General features: G+C 39.0%; 1 protein-coding gene across 1 annotated transcript; it reads left to right on the plus strand.

Moving 5' to 3' along the window:
• Window positions 1-3,489: 3,489 nt before the first annotated feature.
• RNF212B (ring finger protein 212B) lies at window positions 3,490-25,633 on the plus strand. Its single transcript, XM_081227664.1, has 15 exons — window positions 3,490-3,709; window positions 5,223-5,323; window positions 7,179-7,231; window positions 7,741-7,815; window positions 12,653-12,768; window positions 14,147-14,207; window positions 14,927-14,955; window positions 16,296-16,342; window positions 16,564-16,606; window positions 16,766-16,826; window positions 17,204-17,252; window positions 22,826-22,865; window positions 23,162-23,262; window positions 23,957-24,018; window positions 25,533-25,633. The coding sequence occupies exons 2-15, from the start codon at window positions 5,224-5,226 to the stop codon at window positions 25,596-25,598; spliced, it is 903 nt and encodes a 300-aa protein (XP_081083790.1). The 5' UTR covers window positions 3,490-3,709; window position 5,223; the 3' UTR covers window positions 25,599-25,633.
• Window positions 25,634-26,023: the final 390 nt, after the last annotated feature.

Below are 26,023 nucleotides of genomic sequence, written 5' to 3' on the forward strand. Positions count from 1 at the left end.
CATGAAATGCGTCAATGTGTTTAACTCAGTGAACCAATATTTTCCAAATGACCAATTTGGTCTAAATGCAAAATGTTACACATTCATTGATATGGTGTCAGATCTCACATTGCAGCTAGCTTTTAACAAACTCCCACCTCTTGAACTTTGGTTTAGTATCAAAGAAAAATGTTCACAAGTATCTAAATAGGCTATTAAAATACTACTCCCTTTTCCAACTACGTATTTGAGTGAGTCCAGATCTTCACACACTTCAACCAAAACAGTACACTGTAACAGAGTGATTGCAGATGTGTGAATCCGGCTGCTTTCTATTAGGTCAGATAGTAAGAAATGATAAAACTGTAAAACAAAAACAATACCTCTCTTCTCACTAAATTGTATTTATTTGGGAAAATATAGTTATTTCCCATAGGTTATGTTAACATTTAATGGGTTTATTTTTATTGTTGTTTTCAAATGAATAAAAAATATTTAAAAAATTTTCAATCTTAATTGATAATATGGTGAACATTGATAGATATAATATAATCCACAGAAACCAAAGCTCTGTAGGGAAGGGTGTCTTCAATACTTTTTTTTTTTGTCTGTGTCACACAGCATCCAGGGATAGGGGATCTTATTTCCCTGACCAGGGATGGAACCTGTGTGCCGGCCATGGAAGCGCACAGTCCTAACCGCTGGACCGCCAGGGAATTCAATACTTCAATACTTTTTTTTTTACCTGTATAATCAAGATTTATTGGACAAAATTATTAGCAAGTAGCACAAAAACAATTCATACAATCTGTTTGGTACCCTCAATGAAATCCCAGTTCTGTTTCTCTAGATGCTTCAACCTTGCCTAAAAAGTTCTCCCCAGGCAGGTTTGTTAGGTTCTCTGAAGGCATAATTGTTAAACTTATAGTCAGCATTAGGCTAAAAGCCTCCAAAATCAATCCCAGATTTCACACTAACCCTAAATGCCATTCTAAAGAACAGAGGATGTAGAGTTTACCAGATCTATGCCCTGTTTCTAAGGGACGGGAAAAATATTTAGGCAATTCCAATATATAAAATGTCACCAATTTCAAGGACAAGAGCCCATTTCTAACATCTGTTATATAATAGGAATAGCTTCTGAAGGGCTTATAGTAGCTGCTTTGGGAATGTGACTTTTTTGATTAAATACTAGCTGATCACTCCTGGGAAATAAATTCTTGTTAACATATTTAGATAAAAAAGAATGTAAGCTCCATAAAGGCAAGGATTTTTGTCTGTTTTGTTCAGTGCTGTACCTGGCCCACAGTAAGTGCTCAAACATTTGCTCAATGAGTAAATATGGTGACTTTTTTGGAGTATTAAAGTAAGTTACAGACATTATAATAAACATGTTTTGGCCACAAACATTTCTAATGCAACCACAATAAAAATTAGGTTTGAAACACACAGTCCTACTTTGCAGAGTTCAAGAGCTTAAAAGTGAGGGGAGGCATCCAGGTAAGAGGACATGCACTCAAGCCTTCCATTACTGGATATTATATACTTTCTCTAAGATTGTACCAACCTAGCAACCATAACAGAGGTCCACTTAATCTAAAAATTAAACTGGCACTTACAGCAAATATATTGTGGGCCTGCATTTTCTGTATAGCTTTTAACTCCTTTTTTCAAAATCCTTCCCTTGCTTTTGGATAATTTATTTCTAAATATTTCACCTTATTATTTCATATTATCTGCATCATACTAAACCTTGGCCAACCCTTTAAATGTTAAAGGAAAAATATTAATCTATTTCCTAATGAGTATAATAAACCTTCATGTATAAATACTTTTTATGTTCAGCCTCTGTAAAGCCACCAGATAACCTGTAAAAAGTTTTAAAACGTGAATCAGAGCCAAGTTTTAAGAACTTAGCTATGAATGTCTGAGATCATTACCCATTTAATATAGTCCCCGCAAAGAATAACAGAATGTGTAAAATGAAATGAAGGTCCCTTAGAGTTTGAAATTCTTCTGGTGCACAATCCTGTCTTCTTTGTTCAAGAAGTTTGTAGTCATTTTCAGGATCCACTCCAGGAGCCAAAATTCTTAATTTAGGTACCAGGCAAACCATTCAGGGCAAAAAATACACGAAGAAGAACAACACCACGTCTAAGAGGACGAAGAGCCAGAGATCCAACCAGCAGGAATGTTTTGGTAACCGGTCTGCCCCGGACTGAGGCCACACTTCGTGGTTCTGCTGCGGCCTCTCAGCTTCACCCAAGCCTCGCCGCTCCCGGGGACCATCCCGACCATCTTCGGCCGCCGAGCCCACTTCCATCTCGCAGTAGTCGCTGCGCCACAACCTGAGTACTTTTTAAAAGGTAAAGGAGTTCTGAGACCAAGACGCTTGAGAACCATTACTTAGCAGCTTCCTCAGGAAAAGCTAATGTTCAGATTTTTTTGTCAGCAGCCTTTACACCTGAACACAGGATAAGGGGATATAAAACTCTTGGATCATATTTTCTTTTTGAAAATCTTGAAAATGCAGTTTCATTGTTTCTAGCATAAAATGATGCTGTAAAGAAGTCTGACACCAGTCTAATTTTCTTTTCCTTATAAATGACTAGTACTTTTTGTCTGGATGCTCAAACGGGTTTTTCCTTATCTTTAAAGACTAATTTAATAGTTTTACTAGAAAATGTTTTGGTTTAAACTGTTCTGGGTCAGTTTTCTCCTATACACTGTAGGCCTTTGCAATATGTAGACTTAAGTCTTATTTCAGGAAAGTTTTCTCAAAATTTTGTTTTAAATATTTGTTCTGATACATTGCTCTGGTTTTCCCTGTGAGGATAAATGTGTGTGTAAAATCTCTTTTGCTTGTTCTCTATATCTATCACTTTCTCTTGAAAACTTTTATCTTTCTTTTTAGAAAAACCATTCTCCTTTCAGCCCTTAAATGTGCTTTTTTTATTTCTGAAAAAAGTTAAAAAATTTTTTTTCCTGAGACTGGTTAGTTCTCATTTAATACACGACTCTTCTCTACCCGTATCACTTTTTAGCTTTTCTATTTCTGATTTATGCTTTTCTTGCAAATCATCTATTATTTTATTTCCCTTAAAAATATTAGGTTAAAGAAAGAGAGAAGAAAAAATACTAAGTTAAAGTTTTCATCTGCTTTGTGACCACATTTTTCTAGTGTGTTATGTCTGCTTGAACATTATTAGGTTTATTTTCACCTTGTTTCCATAGCATGTATGGGATTAGATCATATTTCTTATTTGTTCCCAATCTTAAATGAGGTAGATTTTCCCGGACTATTAAGAAAACGCACTCTTGGGCTTCCCTGGTGGCGCAGTGGTTGAGAGTCCGCCTGCCGATGCAGGGGACACGGGCTCGTGCTCCAGTCCGGGAAGATCCCACATGCCGCGGAGCGGCTGGGCCCGTGAGCCACGGCCGCTGAGCCTGCGCGTCCGGAGCCTGTGCTCCGCAACGGGAGAGACCACAACAGTGAGAGGCCCGCGTACCGCAAAAAAAAAAAAAGAAAACGCACTCTTGCCTCTCGGCCCCGCCCACGCCTCGCTCAAGCTCTGGGCCCCGCCCACGCCTCTCACACAGCGCCGCGGGCCACGCCCAGCCTCTTGCCTCTCGCCGGTGCCAGGCTTGCTGTATATTTTCCCGCCATTTCTTGAGAACTGATTGATTTCGGTGAGATCCGAGGCCTTTTGGGATCACTGCGGCCAAACAGGTAGGGAATGTAGTTAAAAAAGAGCTACTGGTAAATCTGAGACTCTGCTAAATCTCCATCACCCCTAGAAATCAGACGAGTCTTGCCCTCACAAATCCTGTTAACAGCCCTTCTTTTAAAGGGTTCATTTGGTCAGCGCATTTGATTAAAATTGTTCTTGCTTCCCCTAAACAAACCAGGGCATATATAACTGTGACCTTTTCAGTAGTTCTTTAGACTCACTTTCTGGTAGAAGTTAGTGTATCTGTGAGCAACAAATAGGTATCTGAAGCTCATGCCTCTATGTAATGTCTTTGCATTGAAACGTTTATTCAGTAAGTTTTTATCGTGAATCTTGCCCTTATGTGACAAAAATATTACAGTGTGGCACAAACCAGCCAATATTCTTTGAGCAAATGTCTCCATAAACTACTTTAAAATTTTTTTAAAGAAAAGACTTCAAAAGAAAAAAGACTTCAGTGGGGAAAAATTTTACCTTCTGTTTTGATTTTTCCCCCAATTTAATTTTAAATGAAATTAAACTAATATATATTACATTCTTGTAGTATATTCATGAAATTAAGCATAAATCTATTAAATGTATGAACTAATTAAAGCTCAATGTGTCAGCTCTGTATTTTTTTTTTTTTTTCGGTACGCGGGCCTCTCACTGTTGTGGCCTCTCCCGTTGCAGAGCACAGGCTCTGGACGCACAGGCTCAGCAGCTATGGCTCACGGGTCCAGCCGCTCCGCGGCATGTGGGATCTTCCCGGACCGGGGCACGAACCCGTGTCCCCTGCATCGGCAGGCGGACTCTCAACCACTGTGCCACCAGGGAAGCCCTCAGCTCTGTATTTTTTATGTCAGTGTCTTCATTTAAAATCTTACATTTCAGTGAATATCAGATACATCTTTTGAAAAATGATGGGGTTGGAAAAAATGTTAAATGATTTTCAAGATCCCTTCCAGATCTATGATTCTGAGTTTCTATGGAGTAGAAGGAAATGTGAAAAGCTGAGACATCATTCATAAACAATGTTTCCATTAGATAAAATGTGTCCCAAGTGGCTAATATGTGATCTTGTATATTTGGTCTACAACCTCCTCCTTGCTCCATATTGCTGTATCACAGGAAACTATTAGGAAAGAAATAGACTTTTTTTTAGGATTGTTTTTTCTAATTACAAATTAGTGCCTGAATTAATCCAGAAAATTTAGTAAACAAAAAAAGTGTAAAGGCAACACACACACACACACACATACACATGGTCTCACCATTCAAAAAAAAATCATCATTGTCCTATTACTCTTCTAGATATGTATACTTTTTCTCTTTAGAAAATGGCATAGCATAGTCTTCAGTCTGCTTTTTTCACTTCAGAGGTATATGTACTTCCTCACATCCAATTGGAATACCCATAATAATATGCCCACATCCCAGTAAGTTAGCAGAAACTAAGCAAACATTGTTAAGTAGATTTTGGAACAGCTATAATTATGTTATGCCCCAGCTTATTCTCTTTCTCTGCTGCAGAATGGATTGGTTTCACTGCAACCTGTGTTTCCGAAAAGATGGGGCCCATTTCTTTGTCACCAGCTGTGGCCATATTTTCTGTAAAAAGTGTTTGACTCTGGGTGAGTGATTTAACTGTTTTCAGATTCAGGCAAAAATGTTTTTAACCTAGAAATAATGATTAGCCATTTTTCTGTGTAACTTGGAATAAAAATCACTTAGTAGGCCGAAGGTGGTGTGTGTATAATAGGAAACTGTTGATTATGAAAATCGGAGGAATCCATTAAAAGGAATGATTTAGCAAATGGACTATCTATTACTTGAATATCAAAAGGTGCTTGTCAGTGTTCTGAAGCCTGTGGCAGGGAAAGCCACAAGGTTATCAGACTGATCAGAGAAAAGAGAAAAAATAAAAATAATGAATAGAAATTGGGAAAGTGGTTGATAACAAGAGCCATTTCTAATGGGAAGTAGTATAATCTGTGAAATCAATTTAATTAGAAATGTTGACGATGGCGATAGTGGTGGGTGATACCTTTGTGGTTTAAACAGTATTTTCATGTGTACCAATTTTATGTATCCTCACCACAATCCCAGGAGGTAATTATTAGTAGACCCATTTTACAAATGAGGAGCTGGTTCAAATAGGTGAGTTGACCAAGTTCTTGCAGCTGTTAAGTCTTAGAAGAGACAAATTTAAGGTGTGTCTTTTTTTCTTAATGCTAAAATACTTACAAGGTACGTATTATATTCTGTAGGTATGTATTCTGGGTAGTAGGTCCAGAAGAGGGACTTAGGGTGTTTTGATCAGGGAAAATTTCATAGAAGAGGTGTTGCTTCAATAGAGTTTTGAGTAATAAACTGGAGTCTGCCAAGTGAATTAGGCAGGGAAGATCATTCTGGTTTAAGAGAACAGCATGTGTAAAGGAATACAACATCATTAAACTTAGTACAGGGAAGTACATGTGGTTGGGATTGGTAGAGCATAAAAGGATAAAGTAAGAAATGGTGAGAGATGAGGCTAGAGAGGTAGGTAGTGGCCATATGATGGAAGGCTCTATATACCAGGCTAAAGAACCTGAACTTTATCCTGCAGGTGATGGAGAGCTGTGGAAGTTTCTTTGTCTTGTCTTTTTCTTAAATAGAAGAATGATTTGCACTTGCTAGCTCACTCTGGCAATAATATGGAAGGAAGACGGGGAAAAACTTCATCCCCAAGGAAAGAAGAGTCAGGTTAGGTAGCCTCTGGAGAAGCTTTTTCTCTATGTGAATCTCATGACCCTTTTAAGTTATCTGCTAATGTAACAAAGCTACTACTATGGTAACAGCAGCTCACTTTGGAGCGGTTTGTCTCGGTGAAGCATATGTCATGTGATGTTTTCTCCGGACATGGCATTTATCTTAATCAATAACCAGCACCACTACTAAAATTTTAACTTCACAGGAAGATTAGGAATTTTAATTTCCACATCTTTCAGATTGGGTTAATTAGAAAATGAGAGTAGGAGAGCTTCAAAACAATATCCAGGAATATTAGCAAAGTGAGAACAAAGCAGGAATAGTTGGAGAGTTTCTTATGGTGCCTAATGTGTGCCTACTGTCAGGTAGATAGAATAAAAAATAATAACTTAAAGTTGAGATCTTTGGTACTCTTCCCAGACTCTAGTAAATGTACACCCCTGTACTCCTGCTGGGAGGCTACTGTCCCTCACCTGCAGAAGAAAACTGGGAATTTATAAAAAGGGAGATGGGTAGAGGTACAGTGTGAAAGCCTTACTTCTCATCAACATACAAGTTTGAAACACTGATTTCGAGAATGGAGCTCAAGTCGATGTCCTTTTATAGCACAGTGACATTTTGAATTCAGTAAGAACCCTCTTTTCATTAGCTAGCCTACTTGACTGTTATCATGTACTTTAGGAAAATCTTACCTCATGCCCATGAGAACCAAACATTTTTTTTCCCTTTCCCCGCTAGAAAAATGTGCTGTTTGTGGAACTGCCTGCAAGTATCTGGCTCTTTCTGATAATGTAAGTTTTTCCTCCCCGTCGCAAACAATCTTATCCCATTCCTGGTGTGTAGGAACTATACAAAGAATACAGTGGCTAAGAACTGAAATTTTGGGGGAATTCCCTGGTGGTCCAGTGGTTAGGACTTGGAGCTTTCACCATGGGGGCTTGGGTTCAATCCCTGGTCAGGGAACTAAGATCCCGCAAGCCATGTGGCACGGCCAAAAAAAAAAAAAACTGAAATATTTTTTTTAAAAGAAAGAAAAAAGGAACAAACAAAATGCGTAGATAGCAATTGAAAAACAAGGAGGTAAACTAGAGATAAAAGAATTACTTGTGGATTTGTGGCTACTGTCACAGAAGCACGAGGTAAGGATTAGGCTATGTAGTATACATCTCCTAGCGCAATAGTGATCGCCCTCTTAGCACAGTGAAATAATACCTGGTGCTTTAGAAAGGGTGCTATGTCTTTAACCATATTTACCTGTATTTTATTTCATTCCATTGTGGATGTCTTACTCTCTTCATAGATGAAGCCTCAGGAGAAGATGTACTTCAAAAGCCCCGTGGAGACAGCTTTGCAGTATTTTAGTCACATCTCTCAGGTATGAGAAATAAAAGTGAAGAAAATCTGATTTTCCAAGCAAGTTATAATTGCATCTTATTTCTTTTCCAGAGGTTCTCTTTAAACTGCATTTGTATATTTGTATACAATGGGGAGAAATTGGCTGCCCTGTTTGCTTTCTTCCCTGATGATACAAATCTCAACAGTTAACTTTTTACTCACCCAGAATCTGTGATAGGCTGTAAAAACTACTATGTAGCTGACATCTTGCCTTGTGATTCCTAGTTCTATTTAGTAATTTTTGAGGATAAAAAAGGTTCTAGAGAGCTTTGTCTTCTTTCTTCGCACATTTAATGAATCTTCTAAAAATTGCTTTGAATATACAGTCCTGACCCTGCAAACAATGGATTTAGTAGCCAAACTTTCAAGCTTTTGCTTATAGACCTAAGTTCAAAAAGGGGTTTTTGTTCTCCACTCTTATTTTTCAATAACCTCTCTTAGCAACACATATATATTTAATTCTTCAGTTAGTATTTATAATAGGTTGCCTGAATTTTGGAAGATATTTTTCTTTTCCTGATGCGTGATATGTTGTCATGCCATTGACTTGGTCAGGAGCAATAGAATTGTGGAAGGAAGTGAAGAGGAGACAGGACAACCATTTGAGAAAGTTCCTAAATTCTAAAAACTTTGGTTTTTCCCTTCCACTCTCCAGTTCTCCACCAAGATCATTTCATAGCCTCATGGGATTGCTATCTGGGCACATTTCTTGAGATTTTATCACTATTTTTCTTCTCTACTCTTCTCGTTCTTACAAGAATATTTTTTTATTAAACGTGAAGATGGTCCTTTGTCATGTTTAGCTGAAGATAGTAGATTTAATTTTTCTTTGGTGTCTCCCCCTCGGTCCTGACTCTGGAGATAGAGGAAGGGAAATTAAGGCTTTCACTGCATCCTGTTTTTAGCTGCTTGGGTGAACCATCATATTTGAGATACTATTTAACATTATGGGGAGATAAAATCCAGCTGAGACTCAAGGAGAAATGTAAACAAGGTCACATGAACAAGAGAAAGAGCAGACCTATGGTTAATAACTAAACCAAGGGTTAGTTAATGATCAGTAGAGAAATTATATGTAGTCTGAATTCTACCCTGCCTAATCATGGGACCAATTACACATGGTCAAGTAATCAAGATAAAATACATGGAAAGGGTCAGTTAATCATCACTTGAGTGAAGTGCCTGTTTGGTGAAGTCAGCAATGTCTGAAAATGTGTTTTCCCAATCTGTGAAGTTGAATAACTGATCCAAGTAATGTCTAGATTGTCTCATTCAGGCTTCTGCTCATATTTTTCTTCCTCAGTCAGACCTTTACTGACTCTCATATCTCAAATAGCAGCCCCAAGTCTACTTCTTACCCTGCTTTATTTTTCATCATAGGTCTTATCTCTAACATTATATAATTTATTTATTGTCTGAATCCTGCACTGCTTTCCCTTAGCATAATGTGTTCAAGGTCTATCCATGTTGTAGAATGTATTAGAACTTCATTAGTACTTTATTCCTTTTTATGACCAAATAATACTCCATTATATAGCTGGATATACCTTTCGTGTATTCATTCATCCATAGAGGTACATTTAGGTTATTTCCACTTTTTGGCTATTATGAATAATGCTGCTATGAATATTTGTATACAAGTTTTTTTTCTTTTCTTCCTTTTTCTGCGATACGCGGGCCTCTCACTGTTGTGGCCTCTCCCATTGCGGAGCACAGGCTCCGGACGCGCAGGCTCAGCGGCCATGGCTCACGGGCCCAGCCGCTCCATGGCACGTGGGATCCTCCCGGACCGGGGCATGAACCTGTGTCCCCTGCATCGGCAGGCGGACTCTCAACCACTGCGCCACCAGGGAAGCCCTGTATACAAGTTTTTGTGTGGACATATATTCATTTCTCTTGGATATATACATAGGAATTAGATCACTGGACCAAATGGTAACTCTATGTTTAACTTTTGGAACTGCCAGACTGTTTTCCCAAGTGCTTGCACATTTTACATTTTTACCAGCAGTGTATGAGGGTTTTAATTTCTCCATGTCCTCACCAACACTTGTTTTATCTGTCTTTTTTTTATAATAATCATCCTAGTGGTGTGAAGTGCTATCTCGGTGTGGTTTTGATTTGCATTTCTCTGATGATTAATGATGTTGAGCATCTTCTCATGTGCTTATTGGCTATTTGTTTGTCATCTTTAAAGTAATATCTATTCAGGTCCTTTGCCCATTTTTAAGTCGGATTGTCTTTTTATTATTAGTTGTAAGAGTTCTTTATATATTCTAGGTACAAGTCCTTCACTACATATGTGATTTGCAAACATTTTCTCCCATTGTGTTGGGCCCATCCACTTTAAAATTAAGAGGAAGTAACATAAATGTCCATTAAGTAAATACAAATAGGAAGAACAGACAACATCGAGCATCAAATAGAGTAGGAAATAAAGAGAGAGAAGAGGTTGAGAAAAAGAGAGGGAAAGATATAGGTTCACAAAAAAAGACAAATTCAGAGCAAAAGGCACAAATGAAAATACAGAGAGACTTCCCTGGTGGGCCAGTGGTTAAGACTCTGCGCTCCCAATACAGGAGGCATGGGTTTGATCCCTGCTTGGGAACGAAGATCCCACATGCCATATGGTGTGGCCAAAAAAAAAAAAAAAAAGATAAACGAAAATACAGAGAAAGACTTTAAAAAAAAATTATTTATTTATTTATTTATTTATTTAGGGCTGCACTGGGTCTTCGTTGCTGCATGCGGGCTTTCTGTAGTTGCAGTGAACAGGGGCTACTCTTGGTTGTGGTGTGCGGGCTTCTCATTGCAGTGGCTTCTCTTGTTGTGGAACATGAGCTCTAGGCACGCGGGCTTCAGTAGTTGTGGCTCTTGGGCTGTAGAGCGCAGGCTCAGTAGTTGTGGTGCACAGACTTAGTTGCTCCGTGGCATGGGGGCTCTTCCCCAACCAGGCCTCGAAGCTGTGTCCCCTGCATTGGCAGGCTGATTTTTAACCACTGCATCACCAGGGAAGCCCAAGAAAGACTTTCATAAATTTAGTGTTGGGACTGACAAACTTTTTCTTGAAAAGTTAGTAAATATTTTAGGTTTTGCAGGCTATGCAACCTCTGTTGCAGCTACTCAACTCTGCTGTTGTAGCACAGAACAACAGCCACAGGCAATCTGTAAACAAATGGGTATGACTGTATTCCAGTAAAACTTTATTTACAAATACAGGCAGCTGGCCCTGATCATTAGTTGGCTGACTTGGAAGTCATATGTTTTGCTAACATACTTAAATAACTACCATATAAATCGTTTGAATAAAATCAGGTCAAGGCCTGATCTCATAAATAGATCAGATCAGTTTCCCATCCCTCACCTGAATTTAAAGACTGAACAACTGAGATAATCAATGGTGCCTTTGAAGAAAGGTTTTATTTAGTTGAAGATTATTTTACCTGAAAAGAAAAAGTTTATCTGTCAGTTTTTAAGACTTCTGAAACAGTGTAGTTGAGTTCTTTATCACTACTGAGCAGGTCGAGAAACCTTAAACCCCAGTGTGAGAGGCTTTGATCACAAACTGTGCAACCCAAAACTTAACTCCCTGGCTGTGCCGCGTGGCTTGTAGGATCTTAGTTCCTCGACGAGGGATCGAACCTGTGCCCCCTTCAGTGGAAGCGTGGAGTCTTAACCACTGGACCACCAGGGAAGTCCCCTTGCTTTTGATAAGGAAGCATTTTTAGGATTCTTTTTTGCTCAAATCTCTTTGAGCACCAAGGTAGTTTTGGCACGTAGGTTAGTAGGTCTCTTGGCTATATATTGTATCTATCCGTAATATCTATTGCTCGCCAACCCTTTGCCATTTTAGATAACTCCCAGGATTGAGTGCCTTTTTTCTGCTTCTGCATTGTTCAAATTTTCTAAAATGAATATGTTTTACTTTTATTGAAAACAAGAACAACTTTAAAAAAATAGACTACAGTGAATTCTTATCTGTGTAGAATTAGCTTAGTTTGCTTTTGAGTAGAAAGGAAAGAGTGTAGAGACTATATAAATTTGGAAGTAGAATTCTTTAGTAAGGTGGCAAAAGCAACTTGCAAATTAGATGAGAACAAAAAGTTTATGACAAAAGTACCAGATCTAGGAAGGACCTAAGAAAAAAGGTTTACGGTGTGAGTAGGGAGGAAACAAATGAGACCTGAATACTGCTGTGTATTCAAAAGTAGAACCTGACAAAGCTAAAATACTTTCCACATATTAACTTTTGATCTGATTCAGTAATCCCATGATAGGCACATCAGTATATCAAATGGTAAATGAAAGCAAAAGATAAAATTATTTACCCATGGCCAGAAATAAAATTCAGGAATAGGTAATCTCCTGTGCCTCTTTGCCCTTTACTGTAGCAACATAAACAGCCTACAAGTGTCTATGTGTGAGTATCTTAGGGAAAGTAAATTGGTTACCAGTGCTCTGTAGAGCTAGGAATGTGGAAGCTGAGTCCAAGCTAATAGTAAACAAGTAAGGTCAGAACCAGTTCTAAGCTTGGAAACATTTTTTTGGTTGTCACTCTTCTTGCTCAAGTTGGATGGTTATATTTTTAAAGGGTCATTCTATGTCAGAATGTTCTCATTAAGATATTAGGAAGGCACTTTTCTGGAAATGAAAAGCTTTGGCTTTCCCTAGTTTTAGGGAATCATGAGTTAGGTCAGATGCTCCAGAAGAAAATGATCAGTAATAGAGTATGAATTGATGGGTTTCCATTTGTTGCTACAAGTAAGGGGAAAGGAATTATGGGGGTTGTATGTCAAAGGTCTGTTTTTCCCTAGTAGGTGTGGATTTTCCAGAAGAAGCAAACAGATCTCCTCATCGCCTTTTATAAGCATAAAATTACCAACTTAGAAGCAGCCATGCAGGAGGCACAGCAAACACTGACAAACCAGGACAAGTAAGTGACGAATGAAATCACCAGAGAGCCTTTTTCTTCCATAGAAGCTGTAGCCCTTATTTCCTTATGGTTCCAAAGCCTAAAAATTGCTCCATGTGTGTTTATGTTTGTCTTGATTAAGTCAGGTACAGAATTTTTGGTCTCTCAATCTCCATTTTATTTTATTTATTATTATTATTATTTAATATAAATTTATTTATTTATTTATTTACTTTTGGCTGTGTTGGGTCTTCGTTTCTGTGCGAGGGCTTTCTCTAGTTGTGGCGAGCGGGGGCCACTCTTCATCACGGTGTGCGGGCCTCTCACTGTCGTGGCCTCTCTTGTTGCGGAGCACAGGCTCCAGACGCGCAGGCTCAGTAGTTGTGGCTCACGGGCCCAGTTGCTCCGCGGCATGTGGGATCTTCGCAGACCAGGGCTCGAACCCGTATCCCCTGCATTGGCAGGCGGACTGTCAACCACTGCGCCACCAGGGAAGCCCTCCATTTTATTTTTCTCTTTCTTCCCTCAAGGGGCCTTCCCTACTTTATAGCTTTCCCCTTTTACTTCCATCTGTCGAAAACTACTTCTTCAGAGAAATCAGACATGAATTTTTCACAGTAATATTGATGGCAGATTTAAAATGTTACCTCTAGGAGGGTGTGTTTTGGTTCTTTTTTTTTTTTTTTGGCTGCGTTGGGTCTTTGTTGCTGCATGCAGGCTTTCTCTAGTCGCAGCAAGCGGGGGCTACTCTTCATTGTGGTGCTGGGGCTTCTCACTGCGGTGGCTTCTTTTGTTGCAGAGCACGGGTTCTAGGCACACAGGCTTCAGTAGTTGCAGCACATGGGCCCTAGAGCGCACGGGCTTCAGTAGCTGTGGCGTATGGGCTCAGTAGTTGTGGCACACAGGCTCAGTAGTTGTGGCTCATGGGCTCTAGAGCGCAGGTTCAGTAGTTGTGGTGCATGGGCTTAGTTGCTCCACAGCATGTGGGATCTTCCCGGACCAGGGATTGAACCCGTGTCCCCTGAATTGGCAGGCAGATTCTTAACCACTGCGCCACCAGGGAAGTCCATGTGTTTTGGAAATCTTAAGCTAAAAGATGGAATCCCTGATGGAAATTTTCAGACATCAGCAGACCAGGGGAAAATGTGTGGAGAGGAAATGCAGTTCTGTGTAAACTTCTGAAATCATACCAAGTGACTGCTTATTTTGTCCACCTGATTCTTCTCACCACAAAAACCCTGCCATTGCCCCCTTGAATCACTAGATCTCTGACAGAAACACCTTGTATAGTGTCAGGCATCTCTCCAGAAGCATTAACTAGATGTTGATAATAAAAATCAGGTTTTTTATCCCACTGACCTGCTGGAGCTGATTGTTTCTTTTTCCATCTTTTGCCTAGAGAGCTGTCAGTCTTAAGGAAAGAGAATGGAGAACTGAAGAAATTGCTAGCCATCCTAAAGGTGAATGAAATAGATTTTCCATACTATTATTTTCTCTCTTACTTGGCCCATCTATCTAGCTGACTGAATAGAATTAGTGTTTCCTAACCTTTTTCACATCATGGCTGGTAATAACTGATAATATTTGTACAGCAAGCACACTGTAGTAAATGGACGAGGCCACAGAAGACCTTGGAGGGATGAAAGGACAAAATCTAGCACAGTGGTAACCTATTCTCGAATATCAGTGAGTCATGGCATAACACATGGGAAGCTCTCTTATAGAAGAGATATCTGTGGTAACTTAAAATTTGTCTTCAAGAATCCCAAGGCACCTCAGGACCTTACCTGTCCCTCAAACTCTATTTCCTGGACATTTGTCTCTTCCCAAGATTGTCCTTTGTGTTTATATAATGTTCCTTTTGATCTTACTCTTTTAACTCTTCTAGCACATTGTAATCCTGTCATTTTCCTTGCTCTCCCCATAGACTCTCTATATTTCCCCACATGTATCAGTCTACAGGATTCCCAATATGTTTTTGTGAAGAGGAACTAAAATTTTCTCCCCCCAAAGCTAATAATTTTCTGAGGAAACACTCACTGTTGCTGTTTTTTCTTCTATTGGGCATCTTAGTAACCACAGCTAGAGGACATTGCAGCTTAGCTATCTGACGAGTAAGATCCATTGATTGGGACCATTGAGCTACAGCTTCCTTCACTCCCATTTTTTTCACCTACAGGGATCTCCAAGTTGGTACCAAGGAAGCAGGTCAGTTTTATCAGGTCCCATACCATCCCTCTTTGAAAATTTCTATCCTTTCTTTTTTTTTTTTAATTGGAGTATAGTTGCTTTACAATGTTGTGTTAGTTTCTGCTGTACAGCAAAGTGAATTCTATCCTTTCTTGGCACTTGGCTGTAGCTCCTGTGTGGGCTCTGAGGTGGAGGGAATGGTTTATGAATTCATCTTTCACTTCTCCAAGAAAGAGCTCCTCACTGAAAAGTGCTGAACTAAAATCTTGGATGAATGCTCACCCTTGACCGTCACCTTATGAAATCCTACTCACCCCTCAAAATTGAACTCATGTGTCATTTCCTCTGTCAGCACTTTATTAGGCAGAGTTAGATGTTCTATTATATCAATTTATTCAATAAATATTCATTAAGTACCTACTGATGGTGAAGCACTGTGTTAGGTGTTGGGTGTACATCACTGATTATTCTAATTGTAGATGTCTGTACCCTACCAGTTATTATATATTTTTAATATCAGCTCTGCATTGGTGGATTAAAAAGACATGGCCCCTGACTCACAGAAGCTAGAGTCTAGTGTTCTATCATACTTCCGTACTTTTTTTTTTTTTTTTTTTTTTTGCGGTAGGCGGGCCTCTCACTGTTGTGGCCTCTCCCCTTGCAGAGCACAGGCTCCGGATGCGCAGGCTCAGCAGCCATGGCTCACGGGCCTAGCCGCTCTGCGGCATGTGGGATCTTCCCAGACCGGGGCACGAACCCGTGTCCCCTGCATCGGCAGGCGGACTCTCAACCACTGCGCCACCAGGGAAGCCCACTTCCGTACTTTTGACATACCCATTATAACACTTATGTTGCTCTTTTTCTTTTTGTCTCTCCCACTAGCCTGTGAGCCTCTCAAAAATAGGAACCATATTCTAGTTATCTTTGTAAGTTCAGGATCTAAGACATATGAGCACTAAGTAAACGTCTGTGGGTAGATGGAAGAGGGGATGGAGAGAGTGAGGGAATGGCAGATGTATGAATGGATGGACAGATGGATAGATATATGTAAAGTTGAGAGTACCTGGTAAGGCACTACGGGAAGGAAGAAAGAAGGACTTCAGAACTTCTATTATGGGCAATAGAGAAGTGGAGAAGATTTCGTTTAGGGAATTGGAGAGCCAAGGAGTCCCATATGGAAAGCGTGCCTCTGTATTTTGGGCTAATACCTGTAATACATGATTAGTAAGCAATTTGTGCTCAGAGAGAAGGCTGTTATTTCTGTAAATAATGACCGGATTGATCCTCTAAGGTGGCACTAAGTTCTGCTTAGAGAAAATAGAGCTGCCTTTTTTTTTTTTTTTTTTCCTTCCTTGCAGGTCAACCACACCTCGACCAGTGGGCATTACTTCTCCATCACAGTCAGGTAGAGACCATGTTTTGCCCAAATATCTGTGTGAGATGAGTAAACATCCTTTTCCCATGTGGAAGATGGTTTCCTCTCAGAAAGTATAATGTGATTTTCCGAATCTTATGTATGATATGAAAAGGCCATACTCCTGGACACTCACTTGTAACATGTAGGCTAGGCAAAGCAGGGCGCACCATTGATGGCAACTTTTCATTCTGCATTTTATTCCCTTTCAGTTACTCCACGACCCAGTTCTCAGCATAGCAGCCAAGTGGTCAGGTGAGTAGAAAGCTACACAGCAGCATTAGAACTGTTGGCAAAAGATGCAAGATGAAAGAAATGCCTAGATACGGCTGAGACAGGGACTGAGGAGACTTTATGTCTGTGTAAAAGTTTAATACCAGGTTTGTTTTTTCCTTTTTGTTTTGCCTTATACAGTCGGTCCTCTTCGGTGGAGACTATCCCTTATAGAGGGGCTGGCTTTAGTAACTTGGGACAGGTAAGAAATATTCACATTGTCTTTTCAGATTGAGATTTCTAATGCTAAATTAAAGCCAAGATTAAAGCAAGAATATTAAACTTATATTGGTTTTGGCATGAATTATCTGATGCCTTGCATGGACTCTCTTTCAGCAATTCAGACCTGATGTTAGAAGCTGACCTAATTCATGACTCGGAATGAATAGGGGTGAAAATAGTGGACTGCATTAACAGTGTCCATCATGTTCATTTTGGAAGGAATAAAGTGTGGATCTTTCCTGGAGTCACGTACCCACTCTGGGAGAAAAACATATGCTTCAGTGTATAGCCATAGCATGAAATATGGAAGCCAGAGAATCAGGATATATTTATTAATGTTTATTATTTGTCCCTCAGGGAGCCAGAGCGCTGCAGGGAAGGAGCACTCCAAGAGACTCTTTTACTGGTGAGAGGGGCAGGGTAGGGGAAGGAGTCAGAAGCCAACACATTCTGAGCAGATACCAGCAGATTTCTGGTTTTCTGTGCATAATACAATGCCATTTTACTTTTTCTCCAGAGAGTGGTTCCAGGTATCCAGATACAACTTTTCAAATAATGATATTTCTGTTCTTAAACTGATAAGGGGAAACTTGAAACTTGAGTATTAGAAAGTCACTGAAACCCTCTGGTCAGGAGACGGAAAGTAACTTTTAAGTAAAATAATTGACCTGGATTTTAATTGCCACAAGATGGCAGTAGAAGTTAGATCTAAAAGAAAGATTAACTAGATGCCAATGTTAGCCTGAAGGGTATCTGGCTTTTTCACTGTGTATCAAACACAAAAATATTCCAGTGAAGAAATATTTTGGTTCCACCCACTTAATTTCTTGTCTCTTTCCCCTTAGAACTATTACTGTTATTACTGTCTTTCAAGGCATTGGTCAGCCCATAGAGTATACTTGGAGAGGATTTCCCTTTCTTTCTCAAGAGGCAATTTTGAAATTCACAGATCTCTTCCTGGATAACCATTTTTGAAATTCACCAGATAGCCTCCCTCCAGTTCTTTCCTATTCACCCCTTTGAAATACGTAGGTGCTCTAGCCAATTTATTTCTGTCAGGTTAGTAGTAATACTCTCTTTTATTCCTGATTTTAGTTATTTGAGGCTTTCTTCTTTTTTCTTGGACAGCCTGGCTAAACATTAGTCCATTTTTTTAACAGTTCTAAAAAGGAAATTTATTAAAAAAATTTTTTAAATTAAAGTATAGTTGATTTACAATATCATCTAAGTTTCAGGTGTACGGCACAGCAATTGAGATATATATATATATCCGTACCATCTTCCAGAAAAAAATCGAATGAACTTTTTGGCCAACCCAATACAGACATATACATACATATGTATGTATATTTATATAACTGAATCTATATATATATATTTTTTTTTTCAGATTCTTTTACCTTATAGGTTATTATATAACATTGAGTATAGTTTCCTGTGCTATACAGTAGGTCCTTGTTTGTTATCTGTTTTTTTTTAAAATTAATTTATTTATTTATTTATTTTTGGCTGCGCTAGGTCTTCGTTGCTGTGCGTGGGCTTTCTCTGGTTGTAGTGAGCAGGGGCTACTCTTCGTTGTGGTGCTCTCATTGCGGTAGCTTTTCTTGCTGTGGAGCACGGGCTCCAGGTGCGCAGGCTTCAGTAGTTGTGGCACGTGGGCTCAGTAGTTGTGGCTTGCGGGCTGTAGAGCACAGGCTCAGTAGCTGTGGTGCGCGGGCTTAGTTGCTCTGTGGCATGTGGGATCTTCCCAGACCAGGGCTCAAACCTGTGTCCCCTGCACTGGCAGGCAGATTCTTAACCACTGTGCTGCTAGGGTTATCTATTTTATAGATAGTAATATGTATGTGTTAATCCCACCCTCCTGATTTATCCCTCCCCCCACCCCACAGGATTAGTCAATTTTGTTTATCATTTCAAAGAGCCATCTTTTGGTTTTCTTGATTTTTCTCTATTATTTTTCTATTCTCTATTTCATTTATTTCTGCCCTAATCATCTTCTTTCCGTCTGCTTTTGGGTTTAGTTCTCCTCGTTTCTTAAAGTGGACGGTAGCATTATTGACTTGAGATCTGCTTTTTTAATATAGACCTTTACAGTTATAAATTTCACTCTGAGCACTGCTTTCACTGCATCCTTTTAAGTTTTAGTATGTTGTGTTTTTGTTTTCATTCATCTCAAAGTATTTTCTAACTTCTGTGATTTTTTTTTCTTTGACCCATTAGTTACTTAGCAGTGTTGATTATCCACATAATTGTTAATTTCCCAAATTTCCTCCTGTTAATTGATTTTAATTTAATTTCATTGTTGTTGAACAACATACTTTGTATGGTTTAGATCCTTTTAAATTTATAGCCTAAAACATTGTCTATCCTGGGGAAAGTTCCCTGTACACTTGAAAAGAATGTGTGTAGTCTGCTGTTGTGGGGTGGAGTGTTCTATAGATATCTGTTAGATTTAGTTGGTATATAGTGCCATTTAAATCTTCTGTTTTCTTGCTGATCTTCTGTCTTGCTGTTTTATCTATTATTGAAAGTGGGGTATTGAAAGCTCTATTGTTGTTGAATTGTCTATTTTTCTCTTCAATTCTGTCAGGTTTTGCTTCATGTATTTTAGGACTTTGTTGTTAAGTTCATATATAAGTGTTATATCTTCTTGATGGGTTGACCCTTTTGTCATTTTGACCTTTGTCTCTAGTAACAAGGTTGTCTTAAAGTGCATTTGTCTGATATTACCCATTCCAGCTCTCTTTTGTTTACTGTTTGCGTGGAATATCTTTTTCCATCCTTTTACTTTAAACCTATATGTGTCTTTGAATTTACAGTGAGTCTTTCATAGACGATGTATAGTTGGATCTTTTTTCACCATTTGGCCAGTTTCTGCCTTTTAATTGGAGAGTTTAATACATTTACATTAATGTAATTATTAATAAGGAAAGTCTGCTTCTGCCATTTTGCTATTTGTTTTCTATGTGTCTTTTTTTATTTTGCCACACCACACAGCATGTGGGATTTTAGTTCCCTGACCAGGGATTGAACCTGGGCCCCCTACAGTGGAAGCGTGGATTCTTAACCACTGGACCACCAGGGAAGTCCCTGTTTTCTATATGTCATATGTATGTTTTGTGCCTCACTTCCTCCATTTTTGCTGTCTTTTGTGTTAAACAGCTATTTTCTAGTGTACCATTTTACTTTCTTTCTTGTTTCTTTCACTATATTTTTTGTTATTTTCTTAGGGATTATAATTAACATCATAATTTATAACAATCTAGTTCAGATTAATACCAAACTTAATTTCAACAGTATACAAAAGCTTTTCTCCTATATAGTTCCATTCCCCTCTCCATTCCATTGTGCTGTTATTATATAGATTATATCTTTAAAAATTGTGTTCTCATCAACATAAATTTATAATTATGTTTTATGCAGTTGTCTTTTAAATCAGATAGGAGGAAGTTACAAAAATACACTTATACTTTTATGTTTATCAATGTAGTTATCTTTACCAGTGATATTTATTATTTCTTCATGTAGATTTGAGTTACTGTCCGGTGTCCTATCACTTAAGATTGAAGGACTCTCTTTAGTATTTCTTGTAAAGCAGGTTTGGTAGTGATGAATCCTCTTAATTTTGACACTCATCTGGGAGTGTCTTAATTTATCCTTCATTTTTGAAGGATAGTTTTGCTGGATTCAAAATTTTTGATTGACAGTCTTTCAGCATTTTGAATATGTTATCCTCCTATATTCTGGCCTCCATGGTTTCTGAGGAGAAATCAGTGCCAATTTTATTGAGAATCCCTTTCATGTGATGAATGGCTTCTCTCTTGCTGCTTTCAAGTTTCTTTTTTTGCCTTTAGCTTTCAACAGTTTATGATGAGTCTAGGTGCGGATCTCTTTGATTTATCCTCTTTGGGATTTGTTGATCTTCTTGGATGTATAGATTAATGTTTTCATCTAATTTGGGAAGTAGTCAGCCATTATTTCTTCAGATAATTCTTTCTGCCCTTGGTCCTCTCTTTTCTCCTTCTGGAACTCCCATTTTGCACATGCTGGTGTGCTTGATGGTATTCCACCAAGGTCTTTGAGGCTTTGTTCATTTTTCTTCATTCCTTTTTCTTTCTCTTCTTCACACTGGATAATCTCAATTGATTTATCTTCAAATTTGCTGATTCTTTTTTCTGACTTCATGTCTCTAGTGAAGTTTACATTTTAGTTATTGTACTTTTCAATTCCAGAATTTATATTTGCTTCTTTTTAATATAATATTTCTTTATTAGTGTTCTCTATTTGATGAGACCATTCTCATACTTTTGTTTGGTGCTTTAGACACGGTTTCCTTTAGCTAACTGAACATGTTTAAAATAGCTGATTTAGGGACTTCCTTGGCAGTCCAGTGGTTAAGACTGTGTTTCCACTGCTGGGGATATGGGTTCGATCCCTGTTCAGGGAACTAGGATCCCGCATGCCTGTCAACGTGGCCAAAAAAAAAAAAAAGAACCGCTAGTTTAAAGACTTTGTCTTTAAAATCCAATGTATCTGGGCTTCCTCAAAGACAGTTTCTATTGCTTGTGCTTTTTTCCTTTACATAGGTCATACTTTCTTGTTTCTTTCATGCCTCATAATTTTTTGTTGAAAACTGGACAGCTAAATAATATAGCATGGCAACTCTAAGAATCAGATACTTCCTCCCTTCCCAAGGTTTGTTGTTGTTGTTGCTGTTTGTCATTGTTTGTTTAGTGACTTTCTAAAACTGATTCTGTAAAATCTGTATTCTTTCTTGTGTGGCCACTGAAGTCTCTATTTGGTTAGCTTAGTGTTCAGCTAATGATTGGACAGAGCTTTCCTTAAACACCTAGTACCAATAAATCCTTCAGTGTTTGCTGAGGGACTGTGTGTTGGGGTGCACCTTCAACACTCAGCTGACGACTGTGCCTTAGCTTTCACTTTCTGCTTGTATGACCTCAAGGTAGTCCCAAGGTGAGAGCTTAGGGCCTTTTCAATCTTTCCTGAGCATGCACACAGCCCTGTGCATGCACATGGCCTAGATTCCCAAGAACTTGTTGTTCCTTTTCAAAATCCCGGTGGACAGGTCATTCCACAGCTTTTCCTTTTATGCTTTTTGGTTAGCCTATTGTTTGCCCCAACTGATATTCACCTCCTCAGGCAGCCTAAACAAGTGCCTCTAATTATTTGCAACAAACACTCCTGGAGAAAAGGCTTTTCATACTTGGTGAACTCTTAAGCTCCAAGTCCTGGTAAGTTTGGCTCCAAGTCAGGTCAAATAAAGGCAGCCTTGCAAGTGAAGTCTTCCAGTGAACAGCTAGGCAGGTCAAGTATGACAGTTCTCTGGGAATGAGGTTTTGAAAGAGCTCCAACCCCATTCCATCCCCTATGATGACTGCCAAACTGTTGATTTTCAAGGCTACCATGGAGCTGGAGAGGGAGAAATGGGAATAGGGCAAGTTAAAATGTCACAAAACTCACTGTTCTTACTCACATTCAGCTGTTTTTCTGGAATAAACGTTCCCCAGATTGCTAAAAGCCCTTTGTTAATTTCCAGAATTCAGAAGAAGTTGATTCTGACCGTTTCTGCCAGTTTTCTCATTCCTGTTATGGAGAGAATCTGTGGAGGTCCTTACTCTATATTTTTACTTCTGTCACTCCCAGCCAATTTAATGACCCTTTGTCTTTAGCCATCCTTTCTGATAATCTTCACCTTAGAGGAGAAACCAAGGCACAGATACATTAGAGTGCAACAAGGCAGTGATGGATCCTTGCCCATAAACTCATGAAAGGGAGAGGAAAGCACCTTTATGATCCACTGCTAGGTGACTTGTGGGCTTTTTCACTTGCCATTAGCCCCCAAGTCTAACATATATACCAAAATCTTTGATCCCCTGTTCCTTTGCCCTGGCCCCCCAAATACCTGGATCTCTTCTTGGTTCATGAATTATCTCATAGGCTCATTTTTATGCTTTTCAGGAACCCCTTCACCAGCTTCCACTCACAGCCTATCTTATAGGTAAGTAATACTGCTTCCTTTCACTTGAGATCTGTTCCCACTGACATTCTGCCAGCAGCCCTGTGGTTACTTCTCCAATGGCCTATACCACTGAAGTTTATAATCTACCTTGTAAACAAAAGAGAAGGTTGAACAGTACTGTGTCTAATATACATCTGAATTACTTAATTGTATTCTGAGTTGCAAGCAGGGGATTCATTCCCTCTCTGGTTTAAATGTGTAGGCCCTTCCTTTACACATGGCTTTTACTTTAACTTTTCCTTTTCTCTGCTGATGCTTTTATTTCCCCTCCTTAGACCTTCATCTGCCTCCTCCGGACAGGGGATTTTTTCTTTCAGACCATCCCTAAGTGGTGGGGATTCAGGTCAAACAGGAGTCCTCACCCCCAATCATTTAGGTAAGTTAAATAACATTCCCAAAGGAGTGGAGCTTCAACCATTGACATATACACTAAAATGAAGATTTTCAAGGGGCAAAGAAGTTGGGATTTTTACACCCCAGCCCCTGAAAAAAGCACTGTCTCAAGTTTGACTCCTTAATATTCTTTAAGAGTTACCCCATTTCCTTCACAGTGAAGGCAGGCTTTGGATTGTGCCTAAATATCACTCATCCTGTCACCAGGAGTAGAGTTCTGCTCTTTAGTCAGAAGGTTGGCCTGTAGAATTAAACTGGCTTTTTGTTTGTTTCTTTTGAGATCCCTATGTTGCAGCATTGCTGGGAGCTTAGTGCTGAATGAGAATGATAAAACCAGCATCATTTTTTCTCCTCATGTTTTCCCAAAAGGTACCTCTGCTACCAGTCCTTGTGATAAGGGGCTGTCATCTTTCATAGCTCACCAAAATCTTTATATTGTCTCTACATCTTTCTGCTCATAGTTAAACTCAAATCTCAGACCTCTGTGTCACCACCCCATCCTCACAGTAAAAGAATGGACTTTATAACCCACCTCTTGAATTGCTTAGCTAACAGTCTTTTCCCTTCTGAGTAGTGTACTGCAGATTAAGAACCACTTATTTATCCTGATGCATAAATAACAATACTGAGAAACTGCCCCAGGTAGTTATCTTTCACTATTTAATTCCATCCTCCAGGTCAGAGGGAGAGCAGAACCACACTAGAGGGTCTTCCTGGTTTCCAGCTACCAGCCCTACAGGTGAGCCCTGGCCAGTCTAACTGGTCTGCTCATGAAAAACTCACACAGTTAGGCCTGCACACTTAATGGCTCATTCTGGTCTCTTGTTAAAGTGATAGAATATAACCAGTGGAGAATGATGTGGTTTCAAGTGTGGTAACCACAGGTACACAGTTTTCCAGAGTGGTGTCACTCTGATAATATGACTGTCAGATTACCTTCCTGGTTTGGGGTTTAAAAATTAGGTCACATAGTAATGAAAGGTTTTAAACTGAGAGGTCTTGGCCAGGGTGAACTAAGGATGTGGACACAAATGACATTCCCAGGAGTTTCACAGAAAGGGATTTTCAATGGAATATATATTTTGGATAGGGGTACTGCTTGAACTAGGAAAAACCATTTTCATTTCTCCAAAGAGCAACAGCAGAATAATGTTTTGTAAATTTATGAGACTATGATTCTGATCCAGGAAACAAGAGGAAAAGAGCATGGGAATGAGAAGAGAGGTTTGTAAGGAGCTCTATTAAATGAAAAGTCCAGTCTTGCCTTTTAAGTTCACTTTTACACCTTGGGTTTTGAGGATATTTAGGCCAAGCTCCTGGTGACCTACTAAGGTAGGTAAATATTTTGCTCTCATGTTCCAAAATTCCCTTTATTTTCATCAGCAAGGAATTAGGGTCTAAGCCTTAACAGACAATGCTGGGGAAATAACATCCCTCTAAGACCCTTGTAAATGGAGGGATTAATCTACAGGTGAAAAAAAGACTTAAGAGACATAAACCATCTGCAAATAAATGGCCTCCAGTTGGATCTTGATTGGAACAAACTAAAAAAACATTTATGAGACAGTTGAGGAAAATTGAATACTTAGTGGACATTTGATATTAAGGAATTGTTAATAGTGTTTTTTTTGTAGGCATGATGCTATTGTGGTTATGTTTTTTAAAATAGTCTTTATCTTTTGGAGATGCATACTAAAATACTTATGGATAGAAAATTAAATGATTGTCTGAATTCTGCTTTAGCTTAATCTAGTGGAAAGGGGCAGTGTGAGAAAGTAGAAATGAAAGAAAATTGGCCATGAGTTAATTGTTGAAGTTGGGTGATGAGTACATGTGAGTGCATTATACTATTGTTTTTGTATTTTTTGAAAATTTCCATAATAAAGTTAGAAAGAGTTATTGAAGAAAGTACCACTTCCCCAGAGGCCTAAGAACTCTGACTCCCTGGTAATCATCTCTGGGTATGGTAGTCATGTTCCAGGCTTCCCAAAACTGTTTGATTTTCAAATATTCGGCTTTATCACCATAAACCACAGAAATGCTCCAGTTTCATAAGTAGCAACAAAGCCTTTGTCACATTAGATGTATCAAATCTTAGTTTGGAAAAGTTAGTTTTCATGAAATGGAGAAAACTATGGGGAAGCAACAGCAGCGGTTTACTGTCACAATAAACTTCATATAATGACTTGAGAGGGCCTTACTTGCCCTTTTTGTTACAAACACCCTTAACTGCCTTCCTGTCCTGTGCTGCAGAATCTCTACCAACAGAGGCAGATGGGATTAGCCAGGGGGAGAGAAGCATGGAACACTCCCAGATAGACCATCTTCAAGATCTGATCTATACATACTGCTGAAGGACGGATGGTAGCATCTCATACTCATTTAGGTGTGATGGCCTTGGACAATGTACCCCTACCTTGTTTCCTGGTTTCACTCTGTACCTTCTCTCTCTCAATCTTAACCCTATACACCCTGTATTACTTCCTATGAAAATGGTCAGGTCAGAGCTTCAGGAAGATGTTTATATCTCTCCCACAAGATACAGGTAGCTCCCTTATTTCCTGCAATTTGAAACAAGGTTATAAAAACAATTCTTGGCATCATTGGGGGTGGGCGGTGGGGTGATATACTTATTAACCATGTTTTATTTCTGGATTTCACTTTTTAGCTTTGGATATATTCTCCCACTGCCAATGTTAACAAGCCACAACACTGTTCCTTGCCCTAATTTATTATACTTTTTC

The sequence above is a fragment of the Mesoplodon bidens genome, assembly GCF_964165515.1.
Source record: "Mesoplodon bidens genome assembly, chromosome: 3".
Classification (NCBI taxonomy): Eukaryota; Metazoa; Chordata; class Mammalia; order Artiodactyla; family Ziphiidae; genus Mesoplodon; species Mesoplodon bidens.